An 18,281-nucleotide genomic window follows, 5' to 3' on the forward strand; every position below is an offset into this window, starting at 1 on the left:
ACTTGTTCCAGATCTTATTTATGTGACTCCCTGTGCTCCTTACTTAGATATTTTCTTACAAATTACCCTAAAGGTTCCAGGTAAGCAATCAAACAAAGTGTGGGGAAAGAAAGCTGACTAAGCACCTCACGCCTGTTTTCCCCTTTTCTGTTCATTTAAGAAAGTTAACTTTTATTTTGGGTGATATTACCTATTCCTACCCCCCACCACTCCCCCAAAATAGCAGCCTATGTAGAAAACCATCGAAAAGAACTATCAAAAATTGTGATAAAGAAGTTGAAGTATAGTTCTCCACAATTGATGACTTCTGGTAGGGGTGTGGGTGGAGAAGAAACTATCAGAAGAATTATAAAATGTTTGGCTACAACTTAATCATTTGTACCATGAACAAAGGCAGAATTATCAAAACCAAAATGAGCTGACCATGTATGCATGAACTTCCATTTATAAAGGAATTATAAGAATAACACATGACAAAAATCTAGTGAATGAAAAGTACAATATTAAACCAGTTTTCTTTAAGGGGCTGAGCCCAGGGATTTGACCATGATCCAGGGAGAATATAGATAATACAAATTAGACTTGTGGTCTTTCTTTTTGTGTGTGTCTGGGATGATGGAATAGGCAGGGAGGTCACAAGGGTGGTAGGTAGATGTGAGGGGCATAGGGAGTGAATGGAACTAGGGCATATTGTGTGAAATTTTCAAATAATCAATAAAAAATATTATGTTGAAAAAGAAGAAAGCTAAGCCTAGCACAACTGTCAACTATCTTTTGTTTTGTTGGTCTACTCTTAAGATGCCACAGCAATAATTGAGAGAGCACATTGAATCTTTACATACACTAACTCAGTGGAGTTCATGTTCCCTTGCTTCAGTAGACCAATAGTGGGCATATCACACAGTTGCTTAAGCAAATCTTAGTAAATGGAATAAGTTCCATTTAGCAAATTTGCCTCAACACAAAAGAAAGCAACTCAGAGATCATAAAAATAATGAAGAAATTGTCAAAAGAGTCATAAGACGTTTGCCTCCAACTTAATGACTTTTACCATAAATAAAGGCAGAATTACCAAAGCCAAAATGAGCTGACCACTTATGCATAAACTTCCATTTATAAAGGAATTATGGGAATAATAGATTACAAAAGCTTGTGAGTGAAAATGAGTATATTTATTAAACTAGTCAGCAGCATCCTGTGTGTACCATTTGGAATCCTAGTTTCCTGCTTTTTACTCTGGTACAGAGACACTGCTGCCCCTGATCCGAGCCAGTCTAATTAAGATAGCTTTATATATCAGGGGAGAGAAAGAGCCCCTTCTAAACATGAATCTCTTCCTTTTGCATGTCCACCCCTTCTCTTTTGCTCCCCTTTTTTTTTCAGAAAAGTAAACTAAAAATTTATTGAACACCACTGTCACACTATACCATTAATAGAACTATGCACTATTAATTTTGAGATCACTTGTATTTGATTTCTAGCTACCATCTGATATAAAAACTTGTTTAATAAGGTTTTTCAGGCCAATGATTATTTTTAAAATTAGGGGATTTTTCCCAATTATTTTAATTTTTAAATGTGGATGCTAAGCCTGAGTGCTCTTTGGGAAATTATGATAATACAGTGCTGTCAAACACATATATTTATAGCCAATAAGTATATAATAAATACATCAATAGGAAACAAGGTAAAAACGAAGCATACAGAAATAAAGATTATAATTTGTTAATACTATTATTGTTCATTCTTTTTTATTGTGTATATATGACACATGTCCTTATTTTCATTTTGAATAAATGTTTCTGTGTTATAATTGCATGTCATAGACTCAGAGGAGGTGAGGACAACAGGCAGGTAGCTCTTATGATGTGACCAGTTCTAGTGCAACAGTTTTCAGAAGACTCAACCCAAAGGACACTAAGTGCTAACATCAGTAAAATTTTTTTAGACCATGATACTTTAGGTCTAGAAAAGACAGATGAAATTTAATCATATATATATATATATATATATATGTACATATGAACTAAGACTCCTGGAAATACAAAAAACTATCATTATATCAATAGGATGTATGTATGTGTGTGTGACATATATGGGTATGATACATCTACCACTTTCATTAAAATGTGACATTTTGTAGAATAATGTTTTCTTTAAAACATCTTATTAAATAATTTTAATTTTCCATTTGTATTAATATTATGTATCATAAAATTCTAAGATAAGATACAAGTTAAAGGGCATTGTCCAGGGGCACCCAAAGAGCAAAGGCCTTGCTTCTGACCTTTAGGTTTTAGTTTTTCATATAAACACCAGTTCTGTTTCCTGGTTGATAATCTTTGCTGGTGGCTGAATAAATACGTCAACCTTTATGAAAACCTTTAAGAGTTTAAATAAGTTAATTTCTTTTATATAAGGAAGTTATCATACTTAATTCAAGGTGATCCCCCACATATATGAAGAATGGGGGCCTAGATAAACAAAGTTAGCCTAAAGCCTGAGTAACAGTCCCAGAATGAGTGTGTTGCAGCATCTAGGCTGCTACTTTGCCCACCATGAAGCTGAGACAATGATCAGCTGTGTATTTTTCTTGCCTTGCTCTTCCCTAGTGGATAAGAGGGATGTAGCCACCTAGATCTGAAAAATGTCATCAGAAGTGCAAGATAGGCTCCAATTTACCTGTTTCTGTTGCTGGAAATCCAGTCTGAAATAAGTGTTGATGCCTGCTGGTGACAGTGCTTGTTCCCAAAGCTACATGCCAACATGATCACTTCCCTCCGTAGCTCTCTATACATTTTCAAAGGGAAAAAATGGTTAAAGAAAATGTTACTATCTGAAAAACATCAGAGCAAATCATTTTGGATAGTTGGATGGACAGATGGATTGATGGATGGGTGGTACTTGGATATAGATAGTAAATATACATATGGGAAAGCCAGAGACTAACAGACCACCATCTCTCATATGTTAGTTATCTCTATTGTCGTCTTGATTGGATTAAAATTTAGCAATGAATATATGTCTCTTATATACCTGTTATTTCAAGAGATAGTTTATTGAAGAAACAAGACCTATCCAGAATGCACATGGTACCATTCCATGGGCAGAGGTATAGAGCTTATTCAGGAAAAGGGAAGAAACCAAAGTGAGCCATAAACTTCACCTCTCCTTGCTTCCTGAGTGTGGACACAATTAGATAATTCCCATTGCTCTCCCATCACCATGCATTATGACCCCTGGAAAGTATTCTTATAAGCCAAGGATCAAATTACACCCTACTTTTAAACAGGAGTGATACACATACAAATTCATAAAGACTGTGACAACCTTTATAAGACTTGTACAGGTTCAGTCCAGACACGGAAAAATCAATTTTTTCCACTTAGGGTCACTATATATATAAACATATATAAACTCCAAGATAGGCTGCATGTCCAGGAGTACTTGGCCATCACAACACTGATTCCATTTTTTTGTTTTGTTTTATTTGTTAATTTTGTCTTATTGAGTTTCATTTGTCTTTCCTTCTTCCTTCCTTCCTTCCTTTCTTCCTTCCTTTCTTTTTTCCTTTCTCCTTTCTTTCATTCTTTCTTTCTCTCTTTCTTTTGTTCCTTCTTTCTTTATTGGTCTTGCTTGATACCAGAGACAATCACTTGAAGTTTGGTGAGCAGGGAGGTGGGGTGTGTCTAGAAGGAGTAGAGGGAAGGAAACTCCCTCCCTCATATATTTGCATAAAATATATTGTATGAAATATATTGTGTGACAAAGTAACTTTGCTTCCTTTATTACTTACTTTGTTACAGCATGGAAAAAGTAATTAATATGGTAGGTAAGTGAAAGATAACACAAAATAGGCTTAGATACAGAAATCCTATGATGCTGAATAAAGAGACTGAATTAGGCTGAGTGGTAGTCAAGCACACTAAGTGTTTTCTAGAGCTAGTTCTCCTTCACTCAGGGGTTCAGGTCCTGACCCAAGATCACAAGCCAGACAGACTGTAAATTAAAACCCAGTCATGAACTGCTTTGTTCTCATGACCAGACAGCAGTAACTTGTTACTCAGCTGCAGTCTTCCCTGGAAAGTGAAATGCAGAATGCAGAATGAGACAAAGGCAGTCTCAAGATGCTAAAGTCCAGTGTCACTAAACTAGCAGTGGGTACTTGCACAGCTCTGGGGAAAGAGGACAACAAAGTAAAACAGTACTCATGTTGGTAGGAGGCTTGAACGAGAGAGCCATTGAAGTTGTTTTTTGGCCATCCAAGCTTGATGTATGTTGTTGCAACTTGTTTTAGAATATATTCCTGCATGGAGAATGAGAGAAACCAAGATATTAGTTTCACACTTTCCAAATTCTGCAATTTAAAAACTAAACCTTGGTAATTCCATGTATTTTTTTTTCTTATGCTATTACTCAACTTACTAATTCAGACATAGAAGACAGTATTCTTTTCTTCTAACTGTATAATTTGCAGTGCTAATTTTTTTTCATGACCAGTCTTGATAAGGTAAGGGAAATGGGGAATATTCAGGGTGAGATTCATGCATGCATGTGCATGTAACCATACACAGATGCATCTTAAGAAAATGAGCATCTAATATACTTTTAAGGTTGCATTTGTGTTTACTCATAGGTCTGGATGCTTTTGTTAATAGATGCTCACAGAGGGGCACAAAACAGCCTTAGAACTCCTCTAGCTAGAATTATAGTGAATTGTAAGCTACCCAGCCAATATAGATGCTGGTAATTGAACCAAAGTCCTCCAGAAGAAAAGCAAGCAGTTTTAATCTCTGGGCCATGCTCTTCAACTGAAACAACTAATATTTGTATATTTTGCATCAATAGAAGCTACTCAATGCAAAGCTGTTAGACTGGCCCAGCCAATAGGGGAAGAGAGGATAAACACAACACCTCCATACATTATTACAATTTCAAAAATCTGTTGAGCTAATGATGCATTTAAATACCAATGCCGATGTAAAATATGCTCTCACTTACTTTAATGTAATCTTAGAATTTTGTCTAAGGAATGATAGCACTAGAATTACAGTAAGAACATCACTTAACTTTTACTATAAGTGAGGAATCTAACCAAAGTATACTATTCAAAAATATAAATATATACAAGAGTGTATTTTGTCTTTTTAGGAGTTTCATACTTCAGCATCCCTTTGTTAGGGAAAAAGGGAAATATAAGACTTTCTCTAGCAGATAAACATTATCCCTTAACTCAAATGACACATTTCTTTGCATGTCGGTTGCTAAGGGCTTATGCAAAACTAACAACAATGAACAGGCAAACCATGATTATTCTCAATTTTAAAATAGTAAGTTGACAGAGTCACTTTGATTAAGCCTTTGGGTAAGAAAAAGTGGAGGGAATGAGGTGCCTGTGATAAGCATTAGACAACCTGGATGGTTCTAATCACATATTGAATCACTAACAACCCATCTTTGAATAATTTCAATTGTGTATGTTAATTCACAGACTTATTGTGTCATAAGTCACTGGATCACTTCATAAAAGCACAGCACAGGTTCTTAAAATATCTGAAGAAAAATGTACTGTGCACTAAAGTAACTGTGATAAGAAGGGGAGGAATCAAAAGCTCATTAAGTGTACTTAATCCTGACATTATTCAAAATGATCATTGAATCCGATTAGGTGCTCTTGGCAGTACAGTTTTGGTTTCCTGGGCTTTAAGCTTAGAAAATCTGGTCAGGTACCATTTTGGAATGTGTGTCATGCCTCCGTGTCTGCCTGGATTATCTGTTGTTTGCTGCCCTGTATCCCCTTGGACCCAATTATGGATGGGCTTTGGCCTCAATGTTGATCTTATCCTTGTTAATTAAGGAGGTGCATTGAATTCACCATGCCCTTTTGGATAAAAATAATGACTAAGAATCTTTATTGAAACTGTCTATATTCTGTTAAGTTTTCTGGGATCTCTCTACTTGGGTTAAGTCCTTTGTGAACAGAGAGCCCTTTAACTCTGAAGAAGTAAGTTTGAACTTTATGGATTTGCCATGTACATTCTTTCTTAAATTCTCAAGCACTTAAGCTTAATTGACACTTTTAGGCCAGAATAAAAGGTAGCTTCTGTTAAATTTCTTTTTTCAAGTATCTGTCATCTGTATTGCATAGAAAATCAGGACAAAAATAACAGCCTAAACGGGCAAGAGGAAATGAAATAACTCAGACTCAGTTGCATAATGAGAAAATATTTTATCTTCTGAATATTAGAAAGAAGAAATTCTATATTCTTACATTGAAAATATTGTAGTTCTCCATGCGGTCCAGTAATTTATCCAGAGGATAAAGAGCTCGGCTGGCAGCATGCCAAGGAAGAAAATCCTTTTCCTGAGACAGGTATCTGATGATCTCTAGGGGAATATTCTGAGGCAAATAGCCTGCCCTGAACAGTCAAAAGAAAGTTAATGATTATTAGATACAGAAAAGATACACGTTAATGCAAAAATGAAGATTTCACTTATGCAAATAAAAGACAGAAAGCAAAATTCACCATAGTCTGGGGAAAGGACACTTAATGATATAAAAATAAAGTCACTCTTTTTAAAAATAATGCCTTATTAGGGTGTCAGAGCCACAAAATACATGCAGAGTCAGAGCATTAAAGTGTTACAAGAATACAAACATATCAGAATGTGTTTTTGTAAAGGAGAGAACTACGGAATTTGAACTGAGCTAATAGATATTTCCTTGACAGGAGCTCTTCAGGTAAAACAAGTAATTGAAAGTAATTGATCACTAGCTTGTGATTCCCTGTCGTTCTATGTAATGACTTTTAATTCATACTATTCTCTAAAGGATAGCTAAAATTAAAATATTGATTTATGTTTTAAATGTGTACATCATATAATAATATAAATATTTTTAATTTGATACTTTGTGTATATGTGTTTGTGTATATTGTAGTGTGCTGTGTTATTGCAGGTGTGTGCATACTACAGTGCACATGTGGAGGTCAGGAGATATCTTTGCATGTCAGTTCCCTCTTACTACTATAAATGCCGTGGCAATTGGCCCATGAGTTTACAGCAAGCCTGATTTTTGCCTCCTTTCCCTCAGATGTGCATTTTGGAATACTGACATATGCTACAACATCAAGATTTTAAGTTGAGGAGGAGGATACTGGGGGCCTGAACTCAGGTCATCAGACTCACATTGCTAACACATTACCCACCTCACCATCTTGCCAGGTCAAATATAAAAGTATTTAGTACATATAGAAATTAAGCACTGGAAAGATATCTGAGTACATTTAATCTATAATTTAAGGGGGTTCTATAGAATGAAGAAACCAAAAAGGTTAGTATATCTTGAATCTCCCATGGATCAGATAGAAATGTGAAATGGCAGTGATGTATCTAATAGTATATTAGAAGATGGTCTTAGCATTGATATCTTAAATATATTAGCAATATCATGCATTTTATTAGACTCTTTTTTACCTGAATTATTGTTATGGTCTGAATAACGGTGTCTTCTCACATTCTTATGTTAGGAGCTAATACTCCATGAGATGGTCTCAGAGGTATGCATTTTAGCAAAACATGATAGAGTAACCCTCATGAGTGATAGGAATGAGTTATAGAAGAAGCAGTTAAGCTTGCTTCTTTCTGTCACTATTGTGACATGTAAGATTGCATACATGCAAGCTTTTAGTAAATAGATAGATAAATAGATCGATAGATAGGTGTGGATAGATACATAGATAGGTACATAGTTACATAGATAGATGTGACAACAACCAAATCGTATTTATTTTCTTTGTGTTTGTGCATGTATGTTTGTATTTTGCCTTCATGTACGTCTGTGTACAACATACGTGCCTTGTGCTACAGAACCCAAAAGGGGACATTTACTTTCCTGGAACTGGAGTTACAGATGGTTGTGATTTTGGGGGTCTGGGAATTAAACCTGGACCCTTTGGGAGAGCAGCCAGTGGTCTAACCATTGACCATCTCTGCAGCCTGAACAGTTTAGTCTTGAGTTGACTGTGGTGTTTGTTTTTATGTTATTTTTTATAGAAAAATCTCATTTATTTGTGTATAAGAGAATGTTGTCAGGGTAGAAGCAAATTTATCATTCTCATTTACACATTTTTCATAATATTTAGTACTTAATGTGATATAGTAAAGCTAGAATATAGGCAAATATATGTAAATATTGGTTTACTGCTGTGCTTATATTATTTGTGATTAAAAACTAACAGCAGATGCTGCACTTGAATATTTCTCAAAAGGAAGTAAAAATAATTTGTGCCATTCTAAGAACTTCAGTTTAGCTATGACACATGATCAATCATAGGTCATGTAACTACCCTTGATTTCAGAATTTTCTAACAGCAGTTATTGTTTAAAACACTAGTATTGATAATATCACCCTTCACAATTTATATTTCCTTGTATAAATAAAATCAACTTAATTACAAAAGTATGTAAATAACTAATATCTTTTAGCTAGGATTCTCTGAGTAATAATTACATTTTGCTTTCTTGGGTTTGTTGTCACTATAGAAGAACATCATTTTTTAATAACATTGTATGCTTTAAATTAAAGATATTTTCAAGAGAACTTCCCCTCTTCTAGTTAGTCAGAGGAATACAGGGGTCTCCAGAAACAGTGCAGGATATTGTCACTTTTTTTTCTTCTAGAACTTGAGGATAAGTTTCTATTGCTAGAGACAGCATATACTTTTTACACACGTCTTAAGTTTCAAGCTAGAACTGACCATGTCTGGTACTTTAAAACCTAGTCAATTACCTGGAGCTAGAGATGTCATAGACCTGATGTACTTTATGAGCAATATGATTTTCTGTGTAAAAAAAAAAAAATGATTTTGGGGCTGGAGAGATGGCTCAGAGTTTAGGAATGCTGACTGTTCTTCCAGAGGTCCTGAGATCAATACCCAGTAACCACATGGTGGCTCACAACCATCTCTAACCATCACTGTATTTGAAGACAACTACGATGTACTTAAATACATAAAATAAATAATTCTTTTGGGGGGGGCTGGAGAAATAGCTCAGTGATTGGGAGCACTGACTGCTCTTCCAGAGGCCCTGAGTTCGGTTTCCAGAAACAACTTGGTGGCTCACAATCATCTTTAATAAGATCTGATACCCTCTTTTTGTATGTCCGAGGACAAGTACAGTGTACTTATATAAATAAAATATATAAATGAATCTTTTAAAAATGATTTTATAGAAATAGACCTGCAATGGAGAAGAGGCTAAAAGCTGATTTTAAATTAATGCCTCCTGTACAATTAGATAGACACCAGTCTGTCTCTCTCTTTCTCTCTCTCTTCTCTCTCTCTCTCTCTCTCTCTCTCTCTCTCTCTCTCTCTCTCTCTCTCTCTCTCTCTCTCTCTCTCTCTCTCCTCTTCTCTACCAAATTTAAACAAAGAAAAAAGCATTTTGGCACCAAATACTTTAATGCTTTCATATATATTTTCAATATAATTTGCTGAAAATAACTACAAGTTTGAGAACTTGAAAAAGTTCTCAAAGTAGTTGATGAATTTTATTCTTTAACTGCTAATATATGTAAGTCTTAGAAGCGGGACTCAGGGGTAGGTATTTAAAGACATCTAGCACTCTGCAACAGAGGAAGAAAAGTGAGGCTAGCCTGGTATAAGTCCCGCATAACAAACAATACAGCAAGGAAAGTAACTATTACATACAGAAACAGAGCAATTTCAGTTTGAGGCCTTTATGGCAGATATTGCCACCATACAGCAAAGCCTGAGTTTTCTGTTTCTTCCTTAGAGAGACCATAGTCCCTAGTGTTCCTGATAGTTAGGCACAGCCAGGTGACAAGGACCTAATAACATAATATGAATGTGAATCACTGCCAGGGTTAGTGTGACTTTATATTTAATGTTCCCCTGTAACCCTGGAGAATTTCATGGAAAAATCTACTTGCCTGTCTCAGCAAAAATAACTACTATTTTATTTGACCCACAAACATGAGAAGATTTGTATATTTTTCAGCAGTTAACCTCCTCTAATGCAGTTTTCAAAGAGAATACGAAGCAGATTAGACTCAAATTACCCTCATTCTGCCACACTACCACCATATGTAAGTAATTACCTACTACATAATTCAATATGCTTGCATTTAAGTCGGCTAGATCAAAATATGTAGCTACCGTTAATTGGGCAAGAAGATGATCAGCTTCGTTTACAAAATGACAGATAGTAGAAGATAATGTTGGTTACCTGGCTTAGATGTGTTTGTGTAATTGGCTGGTAATGATTTGGTGATTACTACTACTGATAATAAAATCAATATAGGAAAAGTGTGGATACCAGTGAATGGAGCACCACATTAGCCTGAAGAAATCAGAAAGATAAAGAGCATACAGGTGTCCTGACATTGAAATATTTTCCTTAAATTCACATCACCAATGATGAGTGTTGCTAGCTATGTTTACTAACATTTAGGGAAATGCCTTATCTGAGGTCTCCTTTCTTCACTACTATGGTGGGGGTAGACATAAGAAATCAGAGACAAGGCAGTGAGGGACGTTAAAGACATAGCTTAAAACATGCATCATACAACTGCTAGCTGCTTCTCCATCCTCTATGGGCCCCCACACCCTTCCCCTCATTCCTCTGCTTCCCCTCCTCCCTTTCCAATTTGCTGGAGCTTGCAATGAAATATATCTTTAGGCACACAAGACAGCATTTTTATAAGAAGGAGATTAAAGTCAGACTATATTGGCCAATTTTCAAATGCTCTGATCTTAACTAGTTATTTTCACTTAGGATCCAGAGGTGCAGTTGCAAAACTACTCTGAATCTCTGTGAATGTTAACTCTTGGATCTTCAGTGATGGTTAGGTTTCATACAAGTAACTTATTTCTAATATGTTTTTTAAGATAATTGCTTCTTCCATGCTTCAAATCTATGGTTTGGAAAGCAATATCCTCAGAATATTCTGAAACCACACACACACACACACACACACACACACACACACACACACACACACACATACACACACACTCACTCCCACATACTCACACACTCACTCACTCACAAGTCCATTTACTGCTTAATTGAGAATTCATTTAAATCTAATAAGTAGCTTACTATATATTTCACAATATATGAAAAAGACAAAAGACACTATTCATGTCCCTTAGGCAGAAATTTTAAAGTGTTACTGAAATGCTCAATTGAAAAGATTTACCCTTTTGTTATTCTTTAATATTCATTATTAAATGACTTTTGCGTGCTCTCTGTAGAAAGATTTTATAGCTCAGATAAAACCCCAATAGCACTCAGAGCATAGGATAAAGCAAAGAAATCATGGAGGGAGTACCTCATTCAGGTAATTGTACAGCTTTTGAGGAAAAAGATGCACAACCCATGCTTTGCTGAACTATTGTCCTCAAAGATGAAAAATGAAGTAACTTTTTGGAGATGCATCTAATTCACAATATGAGAGGTGGCACAGGAAATTGTTCTCCCAGCTCCTTCTCATGTTCCTATTCTTCAAGTAAGCCAATCTGAAGACTTAGGAACTGTTTTCTGGGCTTCTGTAGCACTGAGATCTAAGTTCTATTCTAACTACTACAAATAATTTGTATAAGCCAGGCATGGTGGCATATGCCTTTAATCCCCTCAAAGGCAGGCAAGTCTCTGAGTTTGATACAAGCCTGATCTTTTTTCCCCCTCTTTAATTTGACCTTTTATTTTTTCTGTGTTTTTATTAAATTGATTTATTTTTTTACACTCCATATTCCATTCCCGCCCTTCCCCCATCCACCTTCTGACTGCTCCATATCCTATACATCCTCCTCACCTCGTCTCCACATGGATACCCCCACTCCTCACCCCACCTGACTTCTAAACTCCGTGGGGCCTCCAGTATCTTGAGGGTTAGGTGCATCATCTCTGGATGAACACAGATGAGGAAGTCCTCTGCTGTATGTGTGTTGGGAGCCTCATATCAGCTGGTGTATGCTGTCTATTTGGTGGTCCAGTGTTTGAGAGATCTCGGGGGTCCATATTAATTGAGACTGCTGGTCCTTCTACAGGGTCGCCCTCCTCCTCAGCTTTTTTCAGCCTTCCATAATTCAACCACAGGGGTCAGCTGCTTCTGTCCATTGGTTAGGTGCAAATATCTGCATCTGACTCTTTCAGCTGCTTGTTGGGTCTTTCAGAGGACAGTCATAATAGGTCCCTTTTTGTGAGCACTCCATAGCCTCAGTAATAGTGTCAGCCTGACCTTTATACTGAGTTCCAGGAAAACCAGTGCTACACAGGGCACCTCTATCTTGATGATAATAATTAATAATAATAATAATAATAATAATAATGATGATGATGATGATGCAACTATAGAACATGTCAATGTTTTATCATATTATTCTTTTAATTGATTGGGGTCAGTGCCTTTAAAAAAGAAAGCATGTTCCACACATCATTTTAATCCATATCTTAAAGCAAAGACTGGCACTAAAAACGTACTTGATAGATATTCCTCAAGTTATGTCAATAATATTGTGTTACTATAAAAGAAATCAGGAGCATTTGCCAAGTTTTCTTAAATTTATATATTATCATGAGTTTCTCAAAAGTAAAAATTTTCAATGGTTAAAGGGTTGCAGAGAGATGGGGCGACATTGTAGTAGAAAGATACAGTATTTTGTTTATCTGCTCTGTTATTGACACATATAGATTTAAACTCATTGATATCTAGCCAATAGCTTTTTGTGTTCTATAGAAGAACACAATAGCTTCATAGGCAATGAGATGTCAGGGCCATTCAGTGAGCATCTCCATTCTTGCTGATTAGCAAAGTATTCTCCTGAAAGCAAGAATGTCATATAGGAGATATAAATGCTCTCAAAATTCCACTTTTAATTGTTTGATTCATTTCCTGCACCTCTCCTTCCTTCCTTCCTTCCTTGCTTGCTTTCCACATTTATTTGCATTTACTATGTTTTAATTAGTACAAAAATACCCAATATGACATAAGCTGTTATAGAAGTTCAAAGTAAAGCAAGGTAGTGTTAGGAGTGGCAAGGTCCAGGGAGGGTTCAGCCCAAAATATCCCAACCAGCGGGTGGGAGGTTGTGTGATCCTTGCATGAAGGGGTCTCAGAAGGAGGAGTGGGGCATTACAGGTGGGCTTTCAAATGTGCTACATGCTTCTCATTTCAGCCTATGCTTTCTGTCTTCTGTTCTGAGTTGTGGAAATAGTCAGTCACAAGTTGCTGCCCCATCAGTTGAGATGCTGCCACTGCTGCTACTGCTGCTGCATCTACCATGTCTTCTTTGCCATGATGAACCGAGGACCTCTGAAACCAGAAGTCAAAGTGCATTCATCCTCTCCTAAGTTCTTATGAAAGGTATTTTTTTTTCATAGACCAAAAAGTACAGCCAGACACTATATCTCTGGAGGTGTGGTAGAGACATCAGGATTCATGACAGAAGAGGCTGTATAACTCAAGGCTCCTTTACATTGGCTAAAAATGTGATCTTTCACTTGCAATCATAAACAGTAGGAAATAAATTAATTTCCTCCCCTTTCATACTTATCAGCATTTGTAAATTAATAATATTTAAATTAAAGTAACTCTTAAATTGAAGGCTCATCAAATTGGAAAACTGGCTGGAAGGCAATGTTTTGGGTCAGCAGAAGTTAAATAGAGATTACAGAAAAATAAAATAGACTGGCTGTTGGGTCTTGCCCTATCTTAAGTGCCCATCAAAATCATCCGGACCTTTTGATATATTCCCCAATGTTTTTCTTCAGTAGTTTTATCTATAACTGCTTTATTAACTTACTAGGAAAATAGATACACATCTGTAATTAATATTGAAAGAGCTGAGCTTGTTATGCAGGTTGTCCTCACCTGGCCTTTGCAAGCACCTTTTGCTTGCCTCATGGCCAAAGTACACTGGCCAGGCCAGAGCGTAGAAGCTGAGGCCTGGTGCGTGCCTGGTAGTACTGTCTTGTAAAGCAGTGCAGACAGAGTGAAATCCATCCTCCATGAACTTTTGTCTACCTCTTTAGCAGTCTTCTACTATGGCTCGATGGAATTCAGTATGATATGATATACCTCCGGCACTTCAGGCCCACCAGTCTGCACCATCATGTGGGTATCTACACCCAGTGCACAGCAGGAGCTGGGATTGTTTCTTACATATGATGAAAGTGACGTGCTCTGATATATGCTTTCAAAGCCTGACGCTAGCTGCTGTGGAAGACAAACTCAATCATGCTCTTTCCACATAAGAAAGAAGCTAATTATGGTTTTCCAATTGATCTACTTGTGATATGCTGGTTTGGAAATTTTATATTTAGTAAGTGAAATGTATGACAGGAAGCCACAACCACTTGCTTTTTGACATTTTTCCAAGCAAAAGATTTGCTTTTGAAGGTATCAGAAACAAGGAGTCTCAGTCTTCGCCATGCAAATATGATAATGTAGAGACCAATAATAAATCCTTTAATTGATGAGAAAATATATTTTAAAATAAAACACACTCTGTTTCCAGGAAACTGCATTTTTCTATCTGGGATAATTAGTAGAATTAATAGGAAATGTAAATGAAATAAATAAATTGATTGAATATAAGAATATTTTCAAGATAGCTTATGATTTCCATGGGAAACAGAATCCTTAAACTTATATTCAGTTCTGTTTATTGTGCTGTGAAGTTTTCTAATAAAGTAAGAAACTACATGGGAATAAAATAAATAAATAATAATAATAAAGGGGAAATTTTTGCAGAGGTTTGGTTTACTGCCCCAAGGATATCAAATAATTTTCCTAAAGGCCTGTAAATCAGGGAATCTTCTAACTTTCTATATTACTGCATTGAGAGAAATCTGGATAGCAGGAAACTAGAAAAGAAAAAAGATTATTCCTCAAGCCAAATAACTAAAAAATAACTTGGCGTGTCTTCTCTGGCGCAAAGCCGGTTGAAAGTTTTGCTTCTCATATAGAGTTGATTATAATGCACATGAGCATTCAAATATTAAACCTCTATATTTTTTTCTTCCCTCAAAACATTTCAGAATGGCCTGGAGATTTGTTCTAATACTATACTGCTGGAAAAATAGGTTTAATTCACCATTGTTCCGTATTTTGGTTAAGTGTATCTTTCAGATCCTGGAGATAAAGATTGCCAGATTACCTAAATTCATATTATCAAGGTAGATGCTAACATATAGCTATATCAAGTACCTCTTAGTAAATCTCTAAGTGAATGTTTTCAATCTTTGTCAAATAGCAACTTGTCCCAAACAAAAAGAAAAAGTAACCAAACATAAACACACACACACATACACACACACACCAGTCACCAACAACCAACACATATATACTACTCTGTGTGTATCCATTTAGCTATTAGTTCTGTATATCCATTATGTAGCCAAAAACTCAGAATTGCTACTATGCCAAATGTACAGTTCAAAACAGACTCTGAAAGATTCCCTAATGCTTCAGGATCATTTTATTTTCAAGACAGGGTTTCTCTGTATAGCCCTAGCTATCCTGGAACTCACTCTATAGACCATGCTAGCCTTGAACTCAGAAAGCCACCTGCCTCTACCTCCCAAGTGGGTGCAGGGATTATGCACCACCACTGCTCAGCAGGGATCATATTTTAAATGACAGTAGTGTTGGTATTTAAGAAGTCCATGGTATTCTTTACACTATTTTAAGAAGGTTTAAGTCAGGGAGAGAAACCCAAACATAGTCCAACTCACCGAAAAATCTCAGAAGTAAATCTCAGAGTCTACTACCCTTACCTACAGAGGCATCAGTATAGATGTATCTGAACTCTAACCTCTAGAGTCCGCAAGAACAAAAGGAAAGAAGTGTGAGAGCATTTTGTAAACTTAAATAGCTGCTCTAAAATGGGCAGGTTTCAGAACGGAGACCCAGAACTAGACTTCAGCAGCCACATGTTCAACATCTGTATTCTGACCTTGACTTGTCCATCAAGGTACTAAACCCATGTACAGAACCCAACACATCCATTTTCCCCTTAGGGACAAAGCACCAAATGATAGTGTAATCACCGAGGGAAAATTATTGCGCTATTCTGAATTATCTCCTTCATAAATCCCAGACCAGTCAAACAGGCTCTGTCACAAAACCGACAGGGTTGCTGTATAGCAGTGTGGATTCTACACGCAAATTCCCATAAATCCCTGAGCATCACAGCTCTCCAATGTCATTGTGAATCATGTGCTTAAATCAGGAGTGGGAAGCGGGATTGACAGTATGACCACAGAGAGAAAGCAACCAAAGTGAGAAGACTGACTTGGTTATCAATAAGCAGAATATTCCAAAGTACTCTGTCACCTGGCTCATGCACAACTGCATACCACATGGGAAATATTTCTATTATTTTTAGTCTTAAACATTTTGTTCTATGGCATGCATGAAGATACAGCACTTTTAAAAATTTAATAACAATTAATGGGCTATCATCCTCCCTTCTCTTTAACTAGATAGCTGTGATTAGCTATAAAGAAGTACATCAAAGAAACAGTTTTAAGCAATACAAAGTGATGGAAAAGGGACAGGGAAGACTCCACCTCCTGTGTGTGCTATGCATTTTCTCCTCCTATGATCTTAGTAAAATATTCTGTACTTACAGAGAAATGAAACAGCTAATCTAACTCTTTATGACTTAAAGTGGTATTTTCTCACCTCTCAGAATATTATGCTCCATTCCAAATTAGAGGTAAGAGCTAGTCAGAGTCATTACAGATGAAATGGGGAAAGTAAAAATACTTTTTTATTGCCACCAAGATAGAAGAGGGACTTCAAATATATAATTCACAATATAGAAAAAGATATGTCAAGAGACAAAATACATGTGCCAGCTTGCAATCACCTTTATACACGCAGGCATGGCAGTCATGCTCTGAGTACTTTCTCCTTACTGCAGTATGAATTGATGACCTGAAGAGATAAAGGACTAAATCGAACACATTGATGGATACACAAGTACTGGGAGGTAAATGGTAGCATCAAAATGATGGTAACAACTCAGGATTGTTGTTGTTGATGAAGGATTTGTACGTCAAGTGTGAGATTAACCAGAGAAGCTTCAGTTCATAGAATTAAATGCATTGGAATGATCTGAAATCCACTACCGGCTCTGCACAATATCATAAAAACATATCTTTGTTCTCTATGCTCCAAAATATTTTGCTTGGAACATTACAGCATACCCTGGAACGAGGGTTATTTGAAAGTCAGCATTTCTAATTGTTATACAACTTTCTCTGTTTCAACAGCAGCTTCCGGGGATAGCCATCCAACATACAGTAGTGGTGTAGAAATATTTAATTAATGCTGGACTCTGACACCAGAAACTAGGAGACCTTATCTTTTCCTTGATTTTCTCCAATGTTGATGATGTTCACCTAAAACTTGAGAAAAATAATGATGATGATGTTCTAACTGCTTAATGATGATTAATAATTAGAGGACATTAACAATATAGATTTGCCATATTCCAACAGTGACACTCATTAATTTTAATAACAGCCCCATGGTTGAGCCTATTTTACAGCCTGAGAGTTTACCCTCATTTCCACTTATCAGAGGTAATTTTCTAAAGTTGAAGCGAGGATAAAAATGCAAGATGACAATAAAAATGTGCTTGGTACTTTGGAAAAATAATTCATGTGATTCCAAAATGTCTCTAAAACCACATGGTCATATGTTTCACAAAAACGTATTAGTGTTTTAAAAATGTGACTTGCTCAAATTCTTACATGTAAGTTCAATGATATTTTAATAGAAAAAATATAAAAACAGTTATTTCTCTCCAGTTAAAGATCAGTAGTTATGCCAGGCAGTGGTGGTGCATGCCTTTAATCACAGCACTTGGGAGGCAGAGGCAGGCATATTTCGGAGTTAGAGTTCAGCCTGATCTACAGAGTAAGTTCCAGAACAGCCAGGGCTACACAGCGAAATTCTGTCTCAAAAAAAAGATCAGTAGTTATATGAGTTATATGATGTTATCCATTCTTCAATTGTTTCACATGTATAGATAATGCATTAAATCATATCACTACAATTATTAAATCATAACTCTCTCTGTCTTACTTCTCTTCCTCCTCCAGAAATTCATTCAGGGTACTTTACCTTCTACGTTCATAGCTCTTTAAAATTTTTAGACATTCCACTTAACTCAATTAAGGTTGCTTGCATGATCATGGGTGGAGCTGCTTATTTCATGGAGCCTTGGCAACTAACCACT

The 18,281-nt window shown here is 36.3% G+C and overlaps 1 protein-coding gene across 4 annotated transcripts in view; it reads right to left on the reverse strand.

The window, feature by feature from the left end:
- Window positions 1–18,281, reverse strand: part of Trhde (thyrotropin releasing hormone degrading enzyme) — a 392,302-nt gene that overhangs the window by 38,975 nt on the left and 335,046 nt on the right. For all 4 annotated transcript variants that reach the window (XM_031350072.1, XM_031350071.1, XM_031350069.1 and 1 more), the window contains exons 13-15: window positions 6,272–6,419; window positions 4,209–4,306; window positions 2,683–2,790 (exon numbers count right to left, since the gene is read on the reverse strand). In XM_031350072.1, coding sequence (XP_031205932.1) covers window positions 2,683–2,790; window positions 4,209–4,306; window positions 6,272–6,419 — 354 coding nt within the window. The remainder of the gene's footprint in view (window positions 1–2,682; window positions 2,791–4,208; window positions 4,307–6,271; window positions 6,420–18,281) is intronic.

Source organism: Mastomys coucha, unplaced genomic scaffold, assembly GCF_008632895.1.
Source record: "Mastomys coucha isolate ucsf_1 unplaced genomic scaffold, UCSF_Mcou_1 pScaffold4, whole genome shotgun sequence".
Classification (NCBI taxonomy): Eukaryota; Metazoa; Chordata; class Mammalia; order Rodentia; family Muridae; genus Mastomys; species Mastomys coucha.